This window comes from Suncus etruscus, chromosome 10 (assembly GCF_024139225.1).
Source record: "Suncus etruscus isolate mSunEtr1 chromosome 10, mSunEtr1.pri.cur, whole genome shotgun sequence".
NCBI lineage: Eukaryota > Metazoa > Chordata > Mammalia > Eulipotyphla > Soricidae > Suncus > Suncus etruscus.
The window spans coordinates 40,806,029-40,822,146 of record NC_064857.1 but is presented as its reverse complement, the minus strand read 5'-3'; the positions used below and the strand labels follow the sequence as shown (position 1 = coordinate 40,822,146).

The window sequence follows — 16,118 nt, the reverse complement described above, 5'->3', positions numbered from 1 at the left end:
GGTTTCATTCCTTGAATCCCATATGGTCTTTGCGGGTGCCTCTTGGTATGACTCAGAAACAAACAAAAAGGATATTTTTCATTCTGTAAGATCTATCCTGGTGGAACTTAACGGACTATAAGGGTGTCAGAACTCTAACCTGCATTAACTGTGTATAAGACAAATATTTCTCCAGCCACTATCTTATTTTTCCAGCCCTGACATATTTCATATAAAGAATTTGATGAGAAGTTCTTCTCTTATTCAATATCTACCTTAACATTTTCTCATCATATCTTGTTCTTTTTCCTAACAAATTTGATTTATCTCCAAATAATCTTTGTTTTGAGGACTAAGATATTTAAGCTGATGCTAATTAGTGTATAACTTCATTCCAGATGACAATCTAGTAAATTCTGGCACTGCATTAAGTTTTGCAGAAAGAAACCTGTATATCCCATCAAATTTTCTTAAGTTATATATGTGCTATATCTTAGCCCAGAGAAATTTTTCCAACTACAAGTCAATCCACTTAGCTCATCATATTAACCTATTAAAAGCAAACAAGTGGAACATGGTTTCTTTTATGAGTATATTTTTTACTTTTTTTTTTTTTCTTCTTTGGTTTTTGGGTCACACCCAGCATCGCTCAGGGATTACTCCTGGCTCTAGGCTCAGAAATCGCTCCTGGCAGGCTCAGGACCATATGGGATGCCGGGATTTGAACCACTGACCTTGTGCATGCAAGCCAAACACCTTACCTCCGTGTTGTCTCTCCGGCCCCAAGAGTATATTATTTGACTATCTCTATATAATAGAGATACTTATACAGAGCTTGTTTATCTATATTCTCTTCTGACTATCCTTATGCTTTAGACCAGGGGTCCTCAAACTTTTTAAACAGGGGGCCAGTTCACTGTCCCTCAGACCATTGGAGGGTCTGACTATAGTAAAAACAAAACTTATGAACGAATTCTTATGCACACTGCATATATCTTATTTTGCAATGAAGAAACAAAACAGATACAAATACAATATGTGGCCCGCGGGCCATAGTTTGAGGACCACTGCGACACATTGGAGACAATTGCAGAACTTTAGAGCTTGGTCTGGGAGAAGTAAACTTAGCTATGGACTTTGTATATATTTGGCTGTCCATGAATATAACTTTATTTTCCTGATGAATTGTGAAATGTCAGTAATCTGGTCAGGGGAGAATGGCACTTCAAACTGTTAGTGGTATTTCTAGCAAAATGTGCTTCTTTCACGACTGTAAGGTTTTGTCCTGCTTAAAAAGCAGGTAACATTGCAATTCCATGGCATTAGTAGTGGTGGAAGATAAGAACCAGGAAATGAGAGAACATTATGAGCAGAAGAGGGAAGTAGTGTAGTACTGCTGGGTTTGAGAAGTTTCAAACTATTTTATTTGTATCTTTAGCACCATTTTACTGTTTAATATGTCTTTCATCATGAAGGTAGATTTATGCTTGTAGTTTTTCTTAAGTGAATTCATGAGAAGAGCATGTATTAAGGGGCTACGCAGGTGTGCTTGTTATTGCTATTACTTGCACTATTTAGTTAACTAGACCAGCTTTTGTTAAAATGCTACACGAACAGAATCTAGGAGCATGAATAAATGAGACACAGGTTCTGATCTACTTGAGTTTATGTTAGTGAGGAGCATTATCTTTCTCTCACATACGTACATACACATACCCCGACTTTGGTTTTAATATATTGAGTAATATTATACCAATAACTTGTATGTACTAAATATTCCTGTGTGGGGTACGTCATGCAACATATAGGTGGAATGATATCTTACTAATCCAGATTGCTGGTCACTTCTGTGAATCATGAGCAATGTTCAGGTTGAGTCTTGCAATGAGTATAAGGAGGAGGTATTAGGAGTGATGATGGTATGAGAAAGATATATACTTTAAAGGCATTTTTCTGTGTATGCAGCAAAAATGGTGAAAGGCTTCAGTTATTGGAAAAGCAGAAAAGTTAATGTTATCTCTGTACAAAAATTACAGAGAACCTTGTATGTCTACTCTGAGATTCTCAGACATTCTTATATATGAAATTGGACATGAAGCAGAAGTTTAATCCTTCCAGATTTGTATTTTAATCAGTCATTTTGGTGGTATGGTTGTATTTGGGGGTTTATTTTAATGGCAGAATCATGTGACTCTCCTGGGCAATGTGGGAGGTAGAGAAGGGTTAGCAGTCAGGGAATAAGAGATCTCTTTAGGTCTGGGGCTCTCAAGAACTAGAATTAAGAAGTGTTCCTACATCGAACAAGTGTAGGACACTGTGTAGAAGCATTCACCAAGCCCTTGGCTAGCCATAACTATGGCCATTGGAAGTGCATTGAGGTTTTCTCTGTATCAGGCAGCTAACTCAGTAGCCTCATTCTTAGTATTCTGCCAGTTTAAGATATATTTCTTATTATTGACTCTCCTTTCCATCTGGAAGAGTTGCCCTCTTTGTGCATCCAGGCTCTCCAAATCATAATTTGGAAGAGCACTGCCCATATGGCTCTGTTTGGGCTTTGACATTATAAAAGATTAGCCCTGAACCTTACAGATTTAAATAATGACTCTGGATGTGGGATTTGTGTTCTTTCTTTGGCAGTGCAGTAGTGGCCTGTGGTCTGTGAGGCTAATGAGGCAGTTGTGATTGTTGAGATGGGAAAGGAGAGGCGTCTGAACTGGAGAGGAGTGGCTCTTTGGATTGTGTGTTTGGCTCTTCTCTTAGCTGGTGTTGAGGAATGTTGATAATAGGATTTTTCTTCTATTCAGGTCCAATAGGTGGCGTGGGTGGGGGTCCTGTCTATATGTCGGTGTAGTTAATGCAACTCAACTGGGTCTGAATCATAGCCAGTTATTATGTTTGTACCTTCCAGTTTGTTCCTATCTGCTTGCTTTCCAGGTGTGTCAAAAGGTGACTATTTGTGCCTGATCAAGGGTCTCATTCATTATTTAACTCAAATGTCATCATAAATCTTGGAGGAAAATCTCTTTAAATTCTTGATATGGATGAGGAAACGGAGTTTAAAGGAAATTGTCTTCTCCAATGTCACAGAGAGGACCTAAGGGGGACAGAACTGGATCTTGAATTAAGGTGTTTCTAGCTAACATAAATGCTCCTGAGCACCATTCTTTCTTGTTCTCCCTCGTTAAAAGGGAAAAAAAAAAAAAAAAAAAAAAACCTGATGTTGGCTCTTTGGGGAGGAGGGGAGCGATTTTAATATCACACTTAGTTGGAAGTCCACATTAGCTTACTGCAAAGTGGTAGCAAGGCAATTTAATTTAAGTAGATCCTGTCCATAATTGTAATGTCTTTGTGTTGGCCTTGGAGTTTTTGTATTTTTGAATTCTTGGTGTGTTTTTCATTTGAATGTTGATGCCTCGAGAAAATGGTAGCATGGAAATGCCTCGTTGTCTCTGAGCAACGTTAGTAGCACAAAGTCTAATGACTTGAGAAATCTTTCAGTAATCAGATCCGGGCCTAGGGCTTTCCTGGGCTACAGGCTTTTTGTCTAAGCATTTGGAGAGACGGCCTGTGTGACTTTGAGCTGTCTTAGAGATCTCCTGCAATGCTGGAGAAGGGCAAATGAGAAATCCTTGGCTCTTCTCTTCACCAAATTGCTGCTTTATCAGACCTGTGCTCTGGTGGGCTTCAGGACAGTAAGCCTTCCACTCCGGTAGGATAGTTCATAAAGGCCACAGTCACCCTACTCTATTAAATGGTGTACTTTGCTCCGGTGCAGCGAGGTCACCGTGCAAAAGCTCTGGCTGCCAACTTCCTTTACCTGGCAGTGGTTCAAGTCTGTGACAGGCCTACCTCTGATTTAAACAAATTTGAGAAATATGTAAAGTTTTGGAAGCAGTTTTGCACTGATTTGATAAAAAGAAACCACAAAACACTGCAGCGCAGGTGTTGAGAATGTTTGAAAGCTGATTGAGGGAAGCAGATGGCTTTAGTCAGTGGCATCCAGCCAAAAGAGCAGGTGCTGGTCATGTGACCGCTGGTTACCAGGGTAATCTGATTGCTCTTGGCGTGCAGATGAAAGGAAAGGGGCCCAGCGTTCAGCTGTAGTATTGTATAATTTGTGGCAGTTAGAGCGGAAATAAATGCTGGAAATGGAGCCTCATAGTAGGGGAGACTTCTGTCCATGTGTAGCGTAAACACTAGGACAGTTGGATGAAGAACTGTTGTATGGATTTTTTTAATTAAAAAATATCATGCCCTCCATGGATCTTTTGAGAACTTAAAGTTTTAGAAGCCTGCCTTTAAAAGCAATAAGAAAAAGAACTCTTTAAACCAAACTGCCCTTCACTATAATCTTGAATGGTTGGCATTTCAATATTATGTGACGCCTTATTTACTATGTTAGAATGTTACTACCACAAAGTAAAAACAAACTCTTAAGGGTTTAAAATGAGCTCGTGTGAGATTTTCCATATTTGATTTATTTTAAGTCTCTTGACTTATTTATTGCAGAAATACAATTTGAGGTGAATATTGGATGCTTGATTAAAGAAATACAAATAAATAAAAGCAAATACTTTTGAAACATTTACAAACATCTTGTTCTCCTTTTTGCTAGCAGCAGATGCTGAAAAAAAATGTTGTTTAATAATGCATTCTGTTAAGGTTCTTGAAATATTCTTTTTAAAAAAACGTACTCAAATTTTATGCTCTCTAGAAATTATAAAAATAATCATTACTGAAGTTGGATTATTTTAAATATCATGAAATAAATGATAATTGATATAAGAAAAGCTGGGGCTAGTATAAAAATTGAAATAGGAGGTATAACTAGATATAATTCCTAAAAAATGTTAAAGACCCTAATGTTGATGATATACTTAAGTTTAAAAAAAGCATTTTCTCCCCTTAGAGTTCATTTGTGTCTTACCTTATGTAACATTCAAATTCTGTTAAGATTTGACAGAAACATCATGGAAATTCATTTTAATTATTGGTGTTGCTATGCTGTATTTTGTATTTCAGAGCTCAAGCCTTTTTAAAAGTCTGTTGTGATTATCAAAAAAATGCCTAGCACCTAAATAAACCTTTTTGAAATTGAGTACATACCATTAAGTAAAATTATATAGAACAAGAAACATATATTTGCTATTTTAAACATTGAAAAGCATAATAAAATGTAGCTAGATGTTATAAAATGGGGCATCAAGTGGTAATGGCCAAAGGGAGGGGGACTTATATAGGAATATTAAGAACTATATTCAAGAATACAAAGAAGTGAGCATTATATACTAGTGTTTCTTGAAATTTGTAAAAAATATTCTTCACCATAAAAGCTTGATAGTAAACCCACTTCTGAAACTGAGCTTTCATTATGGGTTGGTGTTTGACAGGGCTTGTCTAGGTGAACACATGTATTATATGAGGTGTTAGGAGTTTTTTGCATACAATTTCTTTTTAATTAAGTTGGATATTTGCTAAAGGTCAGCAATAAGGGGGTTGCCATAAAAATTTAATGGAGAATACCATTTAACTCTAAATGGCCAACATACATTGATTTATCAATTGTCATTGATACTTTAGGTATATTAATGTGGGAAATAGAAAGCATGGGGCATGTGTAAAACCTCATTTAAAAGTGAACACTAAGTAATCCACTTTGAATTCTAGTAATAAGAAACCTGATTCAGAAGCAAGTGCTTTGAAGAAAAAGGTCAACAAGGGAAAACCAGAAGGTTCTGAAAATTCAGACTTAGACAAAACGCCCCCACCGTCTCCTCCTCCTGAAGAAGAAGAAGACTCAGGTGTTCAGGTAATACCATTATTCTGTCACTGAGCTTTGGCTGTTTAGCCTGGGTAACTTTAGCTGCATATCAAGTACACTAGCCCTCCCCTGTCTTTGTTATAGAGTTGCTTTAAAGGTGGTTTTATTGTTGTCTGGAACATTATATCTGTAGTGATGAGAGCTGGGGGCCAACATGAAATTAAACCTTTGACTTCTTGGTTTTTGCCAGGTTTGGCTCTGTAATAAAGAAAATGGGAAAACATCATTTCTATCGAGAGCTTTTTGACATTTATGTATGTGACTGCATTGTTGTTAACATGTTGGTTTATTTAAAGCAGAGGTTCTCAAACTTTTTAAACAGGGGGCCAGTTCACTGTCCCTCAGACCATTGGAGGATCTGACTATAGTAAAAACAAAACTTATGAACGAATTCTTATGCACACTGCAAAAACAGATACAAATACAATATGTGGCCCGTGGGCCATAGTTTGAGGACCACTGAAAAATTTTATTCATATCTCAAATTTTCTTTGATGTTTTGGTGCTCGTCATTTTATTTTAAAACTTATGTAATAATTTTAAAAGAGAATCTTGTAATCTGAAGTTCATCTTAAGGTTTCTGATGTCTGATAGTGAGTGTTGTGATATATTTGTGTGACATCCAAGCTTCTGTAATCAAGTTAGTGACTTTGCAGATGACAGCAGTGCAGATTTGGTGTTAGAGTTCCCTGATTTCTACAGAATTTAATGGAAAGCAGTTACAAAAGTAGCTCTGAGTAAAGGTTAGGAATTTAGGTTCTTGTGTGCAAAGCACACTGCCTTCACTGATTGGATTGTAAGGTGCAGGACCCACCACATGACTGTTAAATATTATTTCCTTGTTAGGGTCCCTGGAAGGATGCCAGTATGGCCCATGGGGATGGCTGGGAATGTGGCTTCTGTGAATGACATCCAAGTAACCATAGAACAAAGTTAGGAGTTCTGCTGGAATTGGAAGTTAACCCTTAGAAGCATGCTTCTTTCCCCCCCAATCTTTCACTACATACTTGGTACTTACTTTCTACTCATAGCATTAATGAATCACTTAAACATTACAAACAAAATATTTGCAATGTAAAGATCTATTTGAAAGAACTTTGTCTTTCAGTAGAACCTGTAACTTCACAGTATAGCTACTAGGAAGACTTTACAGGAGAGAAAAGAGAAAATGCTTGATTTTGATTTGATTTGTTTATAGTTACGGTTACAGTAACCAACAAAATTCGGTCAGCTTTACAATTTTTCTTGCCTTACATAAAGTTAAAACGTCAATAAGGTAAGTAAATAACTTTTAAAAAAATTAGATATTTTAATGAATGTTTTAATGATTTTCAGTTTCATTTTTTGTGTTCAAGTGCTTTTTGTTCTTCTATAGTTTTTGCTTATATTAGGATTTGTATCAGAGTATTGCATTTTATTTTGGTAACTGGAATGGAAGAGGATCTACTTAGCTAATAATCCTACTACTATTATTTTTGGTTATTCTAATCAGAGGAGTAAAAATTCTGTTAGAAAAAGGTATATTACATCCTCCAGTTATTTATTATAAATTCATTAATAAAGCTCCTTCAAAAAATCAGACCCTTTTGTTTAGGACCAACATTTAAATGCAGAACTACTATTGTAAATGCTCTGTAACATTTCAAGGATAATATAGCCATATTTATATAAAATTTTGTAGCTCACAGATTATTTTCTAATGCCTTCACTTTTTGCTTACTTTTTTTATTGTGGAGAACATTTTAAAGTATATAAAATAGTATGATGAATTTTGACAGATCTGTTGTTGTCTTCACTTTTAAATAACTTCCTCATACTGGGCAAGGAATAAGATTTGTTGTTATTTTCATTTTCTGAAAGCCACATCAATGCAAGTGGATCTTCTTATACCCAACTTCACATCTTTATTTCAATTCTGTTCATTGCTACTGTGTTCTCTTGTGGGATGTATTGGGTTCAAGTTATCAATTTAGTCTTAAGGTTGATTTTTTTAAAATGCATACGTTTGGGAGGTCATAGATCTAGTACAGGGATTAAGATACATGGCTTGCATGTGGTCTCCCTCAGGTCAATCCCAGGCCTTATTTCTTGCCCTGTGTGGTCCTCTGACACCTCTAGGTATATCCAAGAAGGCCCCAAGCATCACTAGATGTGGTTCACTTAATCTCCAGCACCACATAGCCCAAACAGGACTCTAGCATTGAATTTTGCGTGCAGTTGACCATAGATTTTCTGGGAGGGTCTCTCGATTTTCCTTTACTCACCCTCTTGAGCTCCATTTGAGGTTTAAGTGTCTGCCATGGCCCTCTCTTATCCCAATAGTTAGCGTATTTTTTTTACCATAAGATGCACTCGCCCCACCAAAAGATGCGGGGGGGGGGTGGAAATGTCTGTGCATCTTATGGAGCAAATGCTGACTCTAGCGATAAGAAGTTCTTGGGGTTCCCAGAAAACTAGAAAAGTACTCAAAACTTAAACTCTCTCCATTTGTTAATGACAGTCATAATGATTCTTAATGTCACATTGACTGCTGTTCACTTAACATGGTTGAAATATTATTCTATTATGGTTTATTAAATATTTTAGCACACCATTTGCTTTAGATTATTTTTTTCTTGTTTTTCTCATCAAAAATATGTGCGTCTTATGGTTACGTGTGTCTTATAGGGCGAAAAATACGGCCTGTCATCCCTTGCTTTCTGAGAAATTCAAAAGAGCCATCAACTGTGTTTGCTCATAACCTTACCCTTGTTGGGTTTTTGTTGTAGAAGAGACGCTCTAGCAGGCAGGTGAAGAGAAAGAGATACACGGAAGACCTGGAATTCAAGATTTCTGATGAGGAGGCAGATGATGCAGATGCTGCTGGGAGGGACTCGCCCTCGAACACCTCACAGTCCGAACAGCAGGTCAGCACCCAGGTCGCTGTGGCGTGTGCATGCAGGTCCTAACGATGCAGTGGACGTTCTGTGGCTGGAAGTGGCATAGTTCAGTTGGAGCATTGGACTTGGAGCTGGGAAGTATTCATGGAACGTTGGTCAGCGTGCTACGGGAACTAACTTAACAGGATCTTTTTAAAATGCCATGCTCACTGAAATTTATTTTTATACAAGCCTCTGATATGTAATTGGACACAATTTTTGAGAATTAATGGTCTATGTTGAGGAAGATTCAGAACTAGGAGGCCTGGCAGCTGAATTTACCTCTGAGAATTCAGTGCTGTAGCATCTGGGACTTTAATAAACCACTCAAGCTTGTCTCCTGCTGTTAGCACTGTAAGAACCCCTTTATGAAATTACTGCCTTGTAGTACCCAGCAGGGCATACTTTATTCTCTGTGCAATGTAAATGATGGATAAAATAGTTTATATAAAATATGGTAGTAATGTATGATTGATTATTGTTAAGATTTTTTTTTTTTAAATAGAAAAATGTCTTTCTTACCATGATTGTGCATTAGTTAATGAACTGGTAACCCATTGAATAGGAAGTTAAATATAGTTTTGTGTCTTATTTGGTAATTTGTACCATATTAGCATGTTACATAATGCTTTATGTGTGACCTCCACAGATAAAAGCAGCCTACAATAACAGAATGATGAGTATATTTACCCCATGGGTATAGATGAGAAAAAGTTGTATTTTTGACTGATACCATGCAGAGATTATTTTCTCCTGGCAGCTGGAGTTTCTGAATGCTCTCTAGCTTTCAGAACCCATGCTAGTCCACGTAATTAAACCACATAATCATGAAGCAATAAACACAGATCTTCCTCTTTCCACTCTGCAAAGTGTGATTTTTGTTCTTTTCCATCATGTTTCGCATCGGTAACTTTGTCTCTGGTGCTTTAACGGGGTATGATTGTAAAGGTTGGGTAGACATACTGAAAATTCAAAAGGGAACAATTTTGTACTTTGTACCTTAGAGTTGTTTTCCATTTTCATTGATTTATTTTACTTTATTCTTTAGGAATCTGTTGATGCAGAAGGTCCAGTGGTAGAAAAAATCATGAGTAGTCGTTCAATTAAAAAACAGGTAAGCACCTTTAGGAGGGATCAACTTGCTGGTTTACGTATGACACTACAGTTATTTTTTGTCTTTAATTAGTATCTTTTGAAAATTCTTAATATTGAAAATAAAATGTCTAGTTTAATATTTCTAATCCTTTCTAACTTATTAATTAGTGCAATGTAAATTTTTGGATATTCAGTCTTAAATAAAAGATAACAAAAATCAAAGCTTTATCATAGCATTTGCAATGTTTTTATAATGGGAACTTTTATGATAATCATAACTTTCTCATGCAGTACAGTAATATTACAATAGTGACATCATATTCCCATGATTTACCGATTTTACACTTAGAAATTGTTACTTTGAATCAATGAATCCATTTTCCCTTCCTCTTCAGATATTTTCATTCCTTTATGACTTATTTATCTCAGTGCCCTCAAATTCATCATAAAAGATAAAAAGGTTTCCTTTCTTATGGTTAAATAATAATCCATTGTGTGTACATAGAGACTGGTGATTCCCAGAGATTATATATATCATTTAACTCCAGAGTTCCTATAAACTATATCATATTGCTACTATAATTATGTATTAGGCTCTCTTGTTCACATTTGTGTCGTTATGCTTTTAAGTCATTCAAACAACAAAGGAATTACCTACCAGTGATTTCTCAACATGTATCTCTGTAAAAAGTTACATGATACATGATGTGTGAATCAAGTAACTCAAGATATTTATATCACATTATCTCTATTTATCCATTGATGGATATTTGTTTCTTCAGTTGACTCCTGTAAGTTATCCTACAGTGAACTTGAGAGTAATACCTAGATCAGTTTGAGTTCCATTTTTTATTTTTGAACACACCCTGTGGTGCTCAGGGTTTACTTCTGGCTCAGTGCACAGGCATTATTCTCACAGTACTTAGGGACTCATTTGTGGTGCCAGGGATCAAATCAGGGTTAGCTATATGCAAGCTGCTGTATTATTTCTTCAGTCCAATGTTTTTAGTTGGTTGGTTTTTTGGTTTTTGGTTTTTGGGCCACACCTGGCAGAGTTCAGAAATCAATCCAGGCCAAGTTCGGAGGATCATATGGGTAGCTGGGGATCAAACCCAGGTCCGTCCATGGTCAGCCGCATGCCAGGCAAACAAACGCCTTATCACTGTGCTATTGCTCCGGCTTCCAGTGTTTTCTTTTTTTGTTGGATAAACATGCAGATGCAGGAATGCTAGATGTAGTAGTTCCTTTTTTTTCCTCTTTTCAATTTTGGGGTTTGGAAGTCACACCCAGCAGTGTTAAGGTTTGTTTTTTTGTTTTGTTTTGTTTTTCTGGCTTCACTCATGGGGCCACCCACATGGAATACTAGAAATCAAACTGGGTTTGGCAGCTTGTTTTGCCAGCATCTTACCTTCTAAACTACCTTGCTCCCAGTATTTCTATTTTAATTTTGAGTTACAGTCAAACTACTGTCTTCCAAGTGTCGGCACCAATTTACATTTCACCAACAGTCAATCAAAGTTCCCTTTTCATTACTTCTTCATCATCATCTGCTATTGTCTTTTAGATAATAGCCATTCCAACAGATGTGAAGTGATATATCTCATTGTTGTTTTCAACATTCACTTCCCTGGTTACTAGTGATATTGTATATCATTTCACATGCTGTTCGCCATCTCTATGTCTTTTTTGGAAAAATGCTTATTCAAATCTTCTCCCCGTTTTTTTAATTGGACAGTTTACATTTTCTATTTTTGTTGTTGTTGTTGTTGTTAGTTTGTTTTGGGGCCACATTTGCTGGTGTTCAGAGGTTACTCCTGGCTTTGTGCTTAGAAATCACTCCTGACAGGTTCAGGGGACCATATGGGATGCCGGGGATCAAGCCCCAGGTTGGCAGTGTGCAAGGCTAACACCCTATCACTGCAAACACTGTTATCACTCAGACCCCCAGTATACATTTTCTACTATTGATTTTCTAGTTGTTTTGTAGTGGTAGGTAGTTGTGCCACACCCAGCAATGCTCAGGGCTTACTCCTAGCTCTGTATTCTGGTATCACTCTTTGAAATGTTCGAGACCCTATACTGAGAATTGAACCACAGAATTGAAAATACTGTTTGTAAGATATGCAACTTAACCCCATACAATCTTTCTGACTCGTACTATTGAGTTTTGAAAATATTTTCAATTGTATATATACCATGTAAAATATAGGATTTGTAAATATTTTCCTACATTAGGTAGATTACCTTTTTATATTTGTTAATTTTCTTTGCAGTACTGAAGCTGTTACATTCAATTTTACTCTAGTTTTTATTCTGCTCTTCAGAGTAAGAAGCCACTAAAAAGTCTCCAAAGAAAATGTATTTGGATTTTTTTGGTTTGTTTTTGGGCTGCATTCTGCAGTGTTCATGGATCACTCCGAGGGCTCATGAGGACTATATGGGATGCTGGGATTCAAACCCAGGTTGGCCTCATGCAAGTGCCCTACCTGCTATCACTTTGGCCCCCATAGAGGACTTTTAGAATTCACAATTACTATTCATAAAAATCACAAACATGGATTAATCTTTAATCTTTCTTTAGAAATGTTTCTTGTCAGGGGTCGGAGTGGTGGTGCAAGCAGTTAGGCATCTGGGTGCCTTGCCCCCACAAGTTGTAAGTTTGATTCACCACGGTGTCCCATATGGTCCCCCCAAGCCAGGATAGATTTCTGAGCTCAGAGCTTGGGAGTAAACCCTTGAGCGTCACCGGGTGTGGTTCAAAATTAAAAAAATTAATAATAAATAATAATATAACAAACGAATCATATTTTTAAATGGGGCTGGTGAGGTGGCGCTAGAGGTAAGGTGTCTGCCTTGCAAGCGCTAGCCAAGGAAGGACCGTGGTTCGATCCCCTGGCGTCTCATATGGTACCCCCATGCCAGGGGCAATTTCTGAGCACTTAGCCAGGTGTAACCCTTGAGCATTAAATGGGTGTGGCTCAAAAATCCAAAAAAAAAAAAAAAGAAAGAAATGTTTCTTGTCATCTCCCTATTACCCCAGGATAGAAGCTTTCATTTCTCATTCTAGCAAATAGGTGTTTCCTCATACTTGTTACAACATCTTTTAAATGTCCAAGTAGAACTCATTAATATATTTTTTTCAGGGGCCGGGCGGTGGCGCTAAAGGTAAGGTGCCTGCCTTGCCTGCGCTAGCCTAGGATGGACCGCGGTTCGATCCCCCGGCGTCCCATATGGTCCCCCAAGCCAGGAGCAACTTCTGAGCGCATAGCCAGGAGTAACCCCTGAGCGTTACCGGGTGTGGCCCAAAAACCAAAAAAAAAATATATATATATATATATTTTTTTTCAGTACAGAAGTGGAATAGAAAGCTATTTTCAGTGTAACTTTTAGAGCATTAATCAAAGTTAGCAAAAATGTTGATTTCAAGGATACAGTAAGTTCTTGGCATAACTAGTTTGATAACTTTTTTTATCAAGACCATCTTATTCTTCTTGCCCAGTTTTATAAGATGCTGTATTTTATTTGAAGAATTACATAAATACTCAAATCCAATTCCATATCTCAGCATACAATTTTTATCATCTCTAGAAAGAGGTTTCTTTAATCTTGAATCACTCATTTTTTGAAAGTTTTCATTTATATGCTTTCAAAATGGATGATACAGCTTAAATATTTTGATGTGTAAAACATTTAAACGGGAAAAATATATAAACAGTATAACTTGCCAATGTGAGAAATTATGAATGGACTACCAGTCTAAATATGCTATCCATATTTGGATTGACAACATGTGCTATTCATATATCACCTAAAAATCTTTGAAAATACTATTGTAATAGCAGTAAGATTCTTGTAGTCTTGTTGGAATGGCTTTCTGTACTGTGTGTATTTAAAAGTGATTTTGTATTCAAATATACAGGCCTCATTCATATTGCGACAAGAGAGCAATATGTCAAGTTATTTCCAACTGAGAGCAGAGAGTATGGAGTGGCTGATGGGTGACTCTTTTAACACGAGAATTTCCTCTCTAATGAATTAAATGATAAAAATCTCAACCAAATTTCCCACCTGTTCAAGTATAAATGAGCACTATTTAACTCATTAGAAAGGTTGCATTTTTGTTCCGCTAATGACTCTAAAATAATTAATTTGTGAATTGTAGATATATGGCAAAATTTAAATACTTGACATGCTTTTTAAAGAATAGTCCCCCTTCACTGAAGTGAAGTGACTTGTTTGAGTAAATAGCCTGTGGTTTGGATGGGATATATTAATTTTCATCCAATTGATAGTGCTTCAGTAAGCATACTCAGCAGGTTTGGGGGTTGCAGATTATAATTAACTCTATTATTCAGAGCTACTTAGTCTCTGCATTATGTAGGACACTGCTTTCTGTTTTGCCCATGTCAGTTCATCCATTCTCCCATCCCCCCTGTTTCCATATCCTTTGGGAAAAAAAAGTGGGTACTTTTAAAAGTAGTTTAGAATAGGTATTGTTACCATGTATTGATGGATATAAATGATCTTATTATAGAAGTTTAAAAATGACTTTATTTGTACATGAAGATATTTGTTGAGTTGGGGAAGTTGAGGATGGAGAAAATGTAGTGTAAAATTTTCTCTAAAAGGGAAGATAATACTATAGGAAATAACTTAGAAGAAGAGATGAATTGAACTGCTTCTAGATTATTGATTGGTATTTCATAAAAGGTACTAAAAGCTATTTAGAAGGTTGTAAATATGGCAATTGATAAGTTTTTAAACTGCTAATTCAGTTCTTGAAATAAATAGTTTAGCTATCAGCTTTAATAACATTGGTGGGAATTGTGGCAAATAGAAACAAAAGGAAATTTGAGATTTTCCTGTGGATTCTAGCTATGCCTGCTGGTCTGTTTCCTATTACCATGAATAATTGAAGACCTGGCTCTGAGAAGGTGCCTTTATCTCCCCTTGGCAGCTGGATGGAAACTGGCTGTGAGCTCGCAGTGCCTGCTGTCCACGAGGCTGGCACATAGTAGGGTTCAGATAGTAAGTAGCTGTCAATGTTGGATCACCTCTTCACCACAGCCTAGCAAGGGCAATCCATTATAGTGGAAGTTGTACAGTCTTCAAGAACTCTACTGACATTCTCATTACAGTTAGGGATGTCCTGTGCATTTCCTAGACCAAAAATAATGTGTGGGAAATTGACATAGTTGATATTTGTATTTGTATTTTTAAGTAGATTTAAGGATGGATTTTTAATTGTGTAAATATTGGGGGGGTTTCCTCAAAATTAATTCTCATGTCATTCTTTCTGCTTTAAGCCACTTGTCTTTGAGGAATAGTACTTAATTTTTTTGGTATCACATGTAGTTTTAAAAGCAAATCCTTAAAATTTGTTCCTTTTCTATAGGTAACTATGTAACTTACTGTTACTTAAAGTTATTATTTATGTGTAGAGAGAGAGAGATAGATAGATAGATAGATAGATAGATAGATAGATAGATAGATAGATAGATAGATAGATAGATAGATAGATAGATGATAGATAGATAGATAGATATTAGTACATAAAGATGACAGAACTCTATCCCATTTATTTTGTTTGTTTGGAGGCCATATCTGGCAGTGTTCAGAATTTACCCTTTGCTCTGCACTAAGGAATTACTCCTGGCAGGTTCAGTGGAGTCATATGGGAAGCTAGGGATCAAACTCGGGCTGGCCATGTGCAAAGAGGTGTACGATCTCTCTGGTCTCTTTTTTTTTATTTATTATAGTTTATTTTATATTTTCTTGGGGGTGACACCTGGCAGTGAGTGCTCAGGGGTTCCTCTTGGCTCTACACTCAGAAATTGCTCCTGGCAGGCTCAGGGGACCACATGGGATGCCAGGATTCGAACCACCGACCTTCTGCATGCAAGGCAAACACCTTTACCTCCATGCTATTTTTCTGGCCCCATAGTTTATTTTATTAATAAGTAACCTATGATTTTGTATCTTTTGTCGACTATATAGTAGGTTAAATCAGAAGTATGAGTATTGAGATCTGTTGCCTTGTTGATTTATTTATCAAGGAGCTTTCTCATCCTTTTGTCATTATTTAAAATTTTCCCTTTTTTGCACTTCTGGTTTATGTTTCCTCCAGCATGATTGCTTCACTCTAACTGGATTCTTAGAAAAGGTTGCTCATTCTTTCAGGCTATAGATTAGGATTAGAATGTAATGTATAACTGTTTTGGAATTCAGGCAACTATAAGGCTCAATGTATTATTTCTTTTTTTTAATTTTTTAATAATTATTTAAGCCATGGTTACAAATATGTT

At 36.6% G+C, this 16,118-nt stretch overlaps 1 protein-coding gene across 1 annotated transcript in view; it reads left to right on the top strand.

Moving 5' to 3' along the window:
- CHD7 (chromodomain helicase DNA binding protein 7) overlaps positions 1–16,118 on the top strand; it is a 147,213-nt gene that overhangs the window by 64,959 nt on the left and 66,136 nt on the right. Inside the window, exons 3-5 of the mRNA XM_049781939.1 lie at positions 5,647–5,788; positions 8,569–8,706; positions 9,767–9,832. Coding sequence (XP_049637896.1) covers positions 5,647–5,788; positions 8,569–8,706; positions 9,767–9,832 — 346 coding nt within the window. The remainder of the gene's footprint in view (positions 1–5,646; positions 5,789–8,568; positions 8,707–9,766; positions 9,833–16,118) is intronic.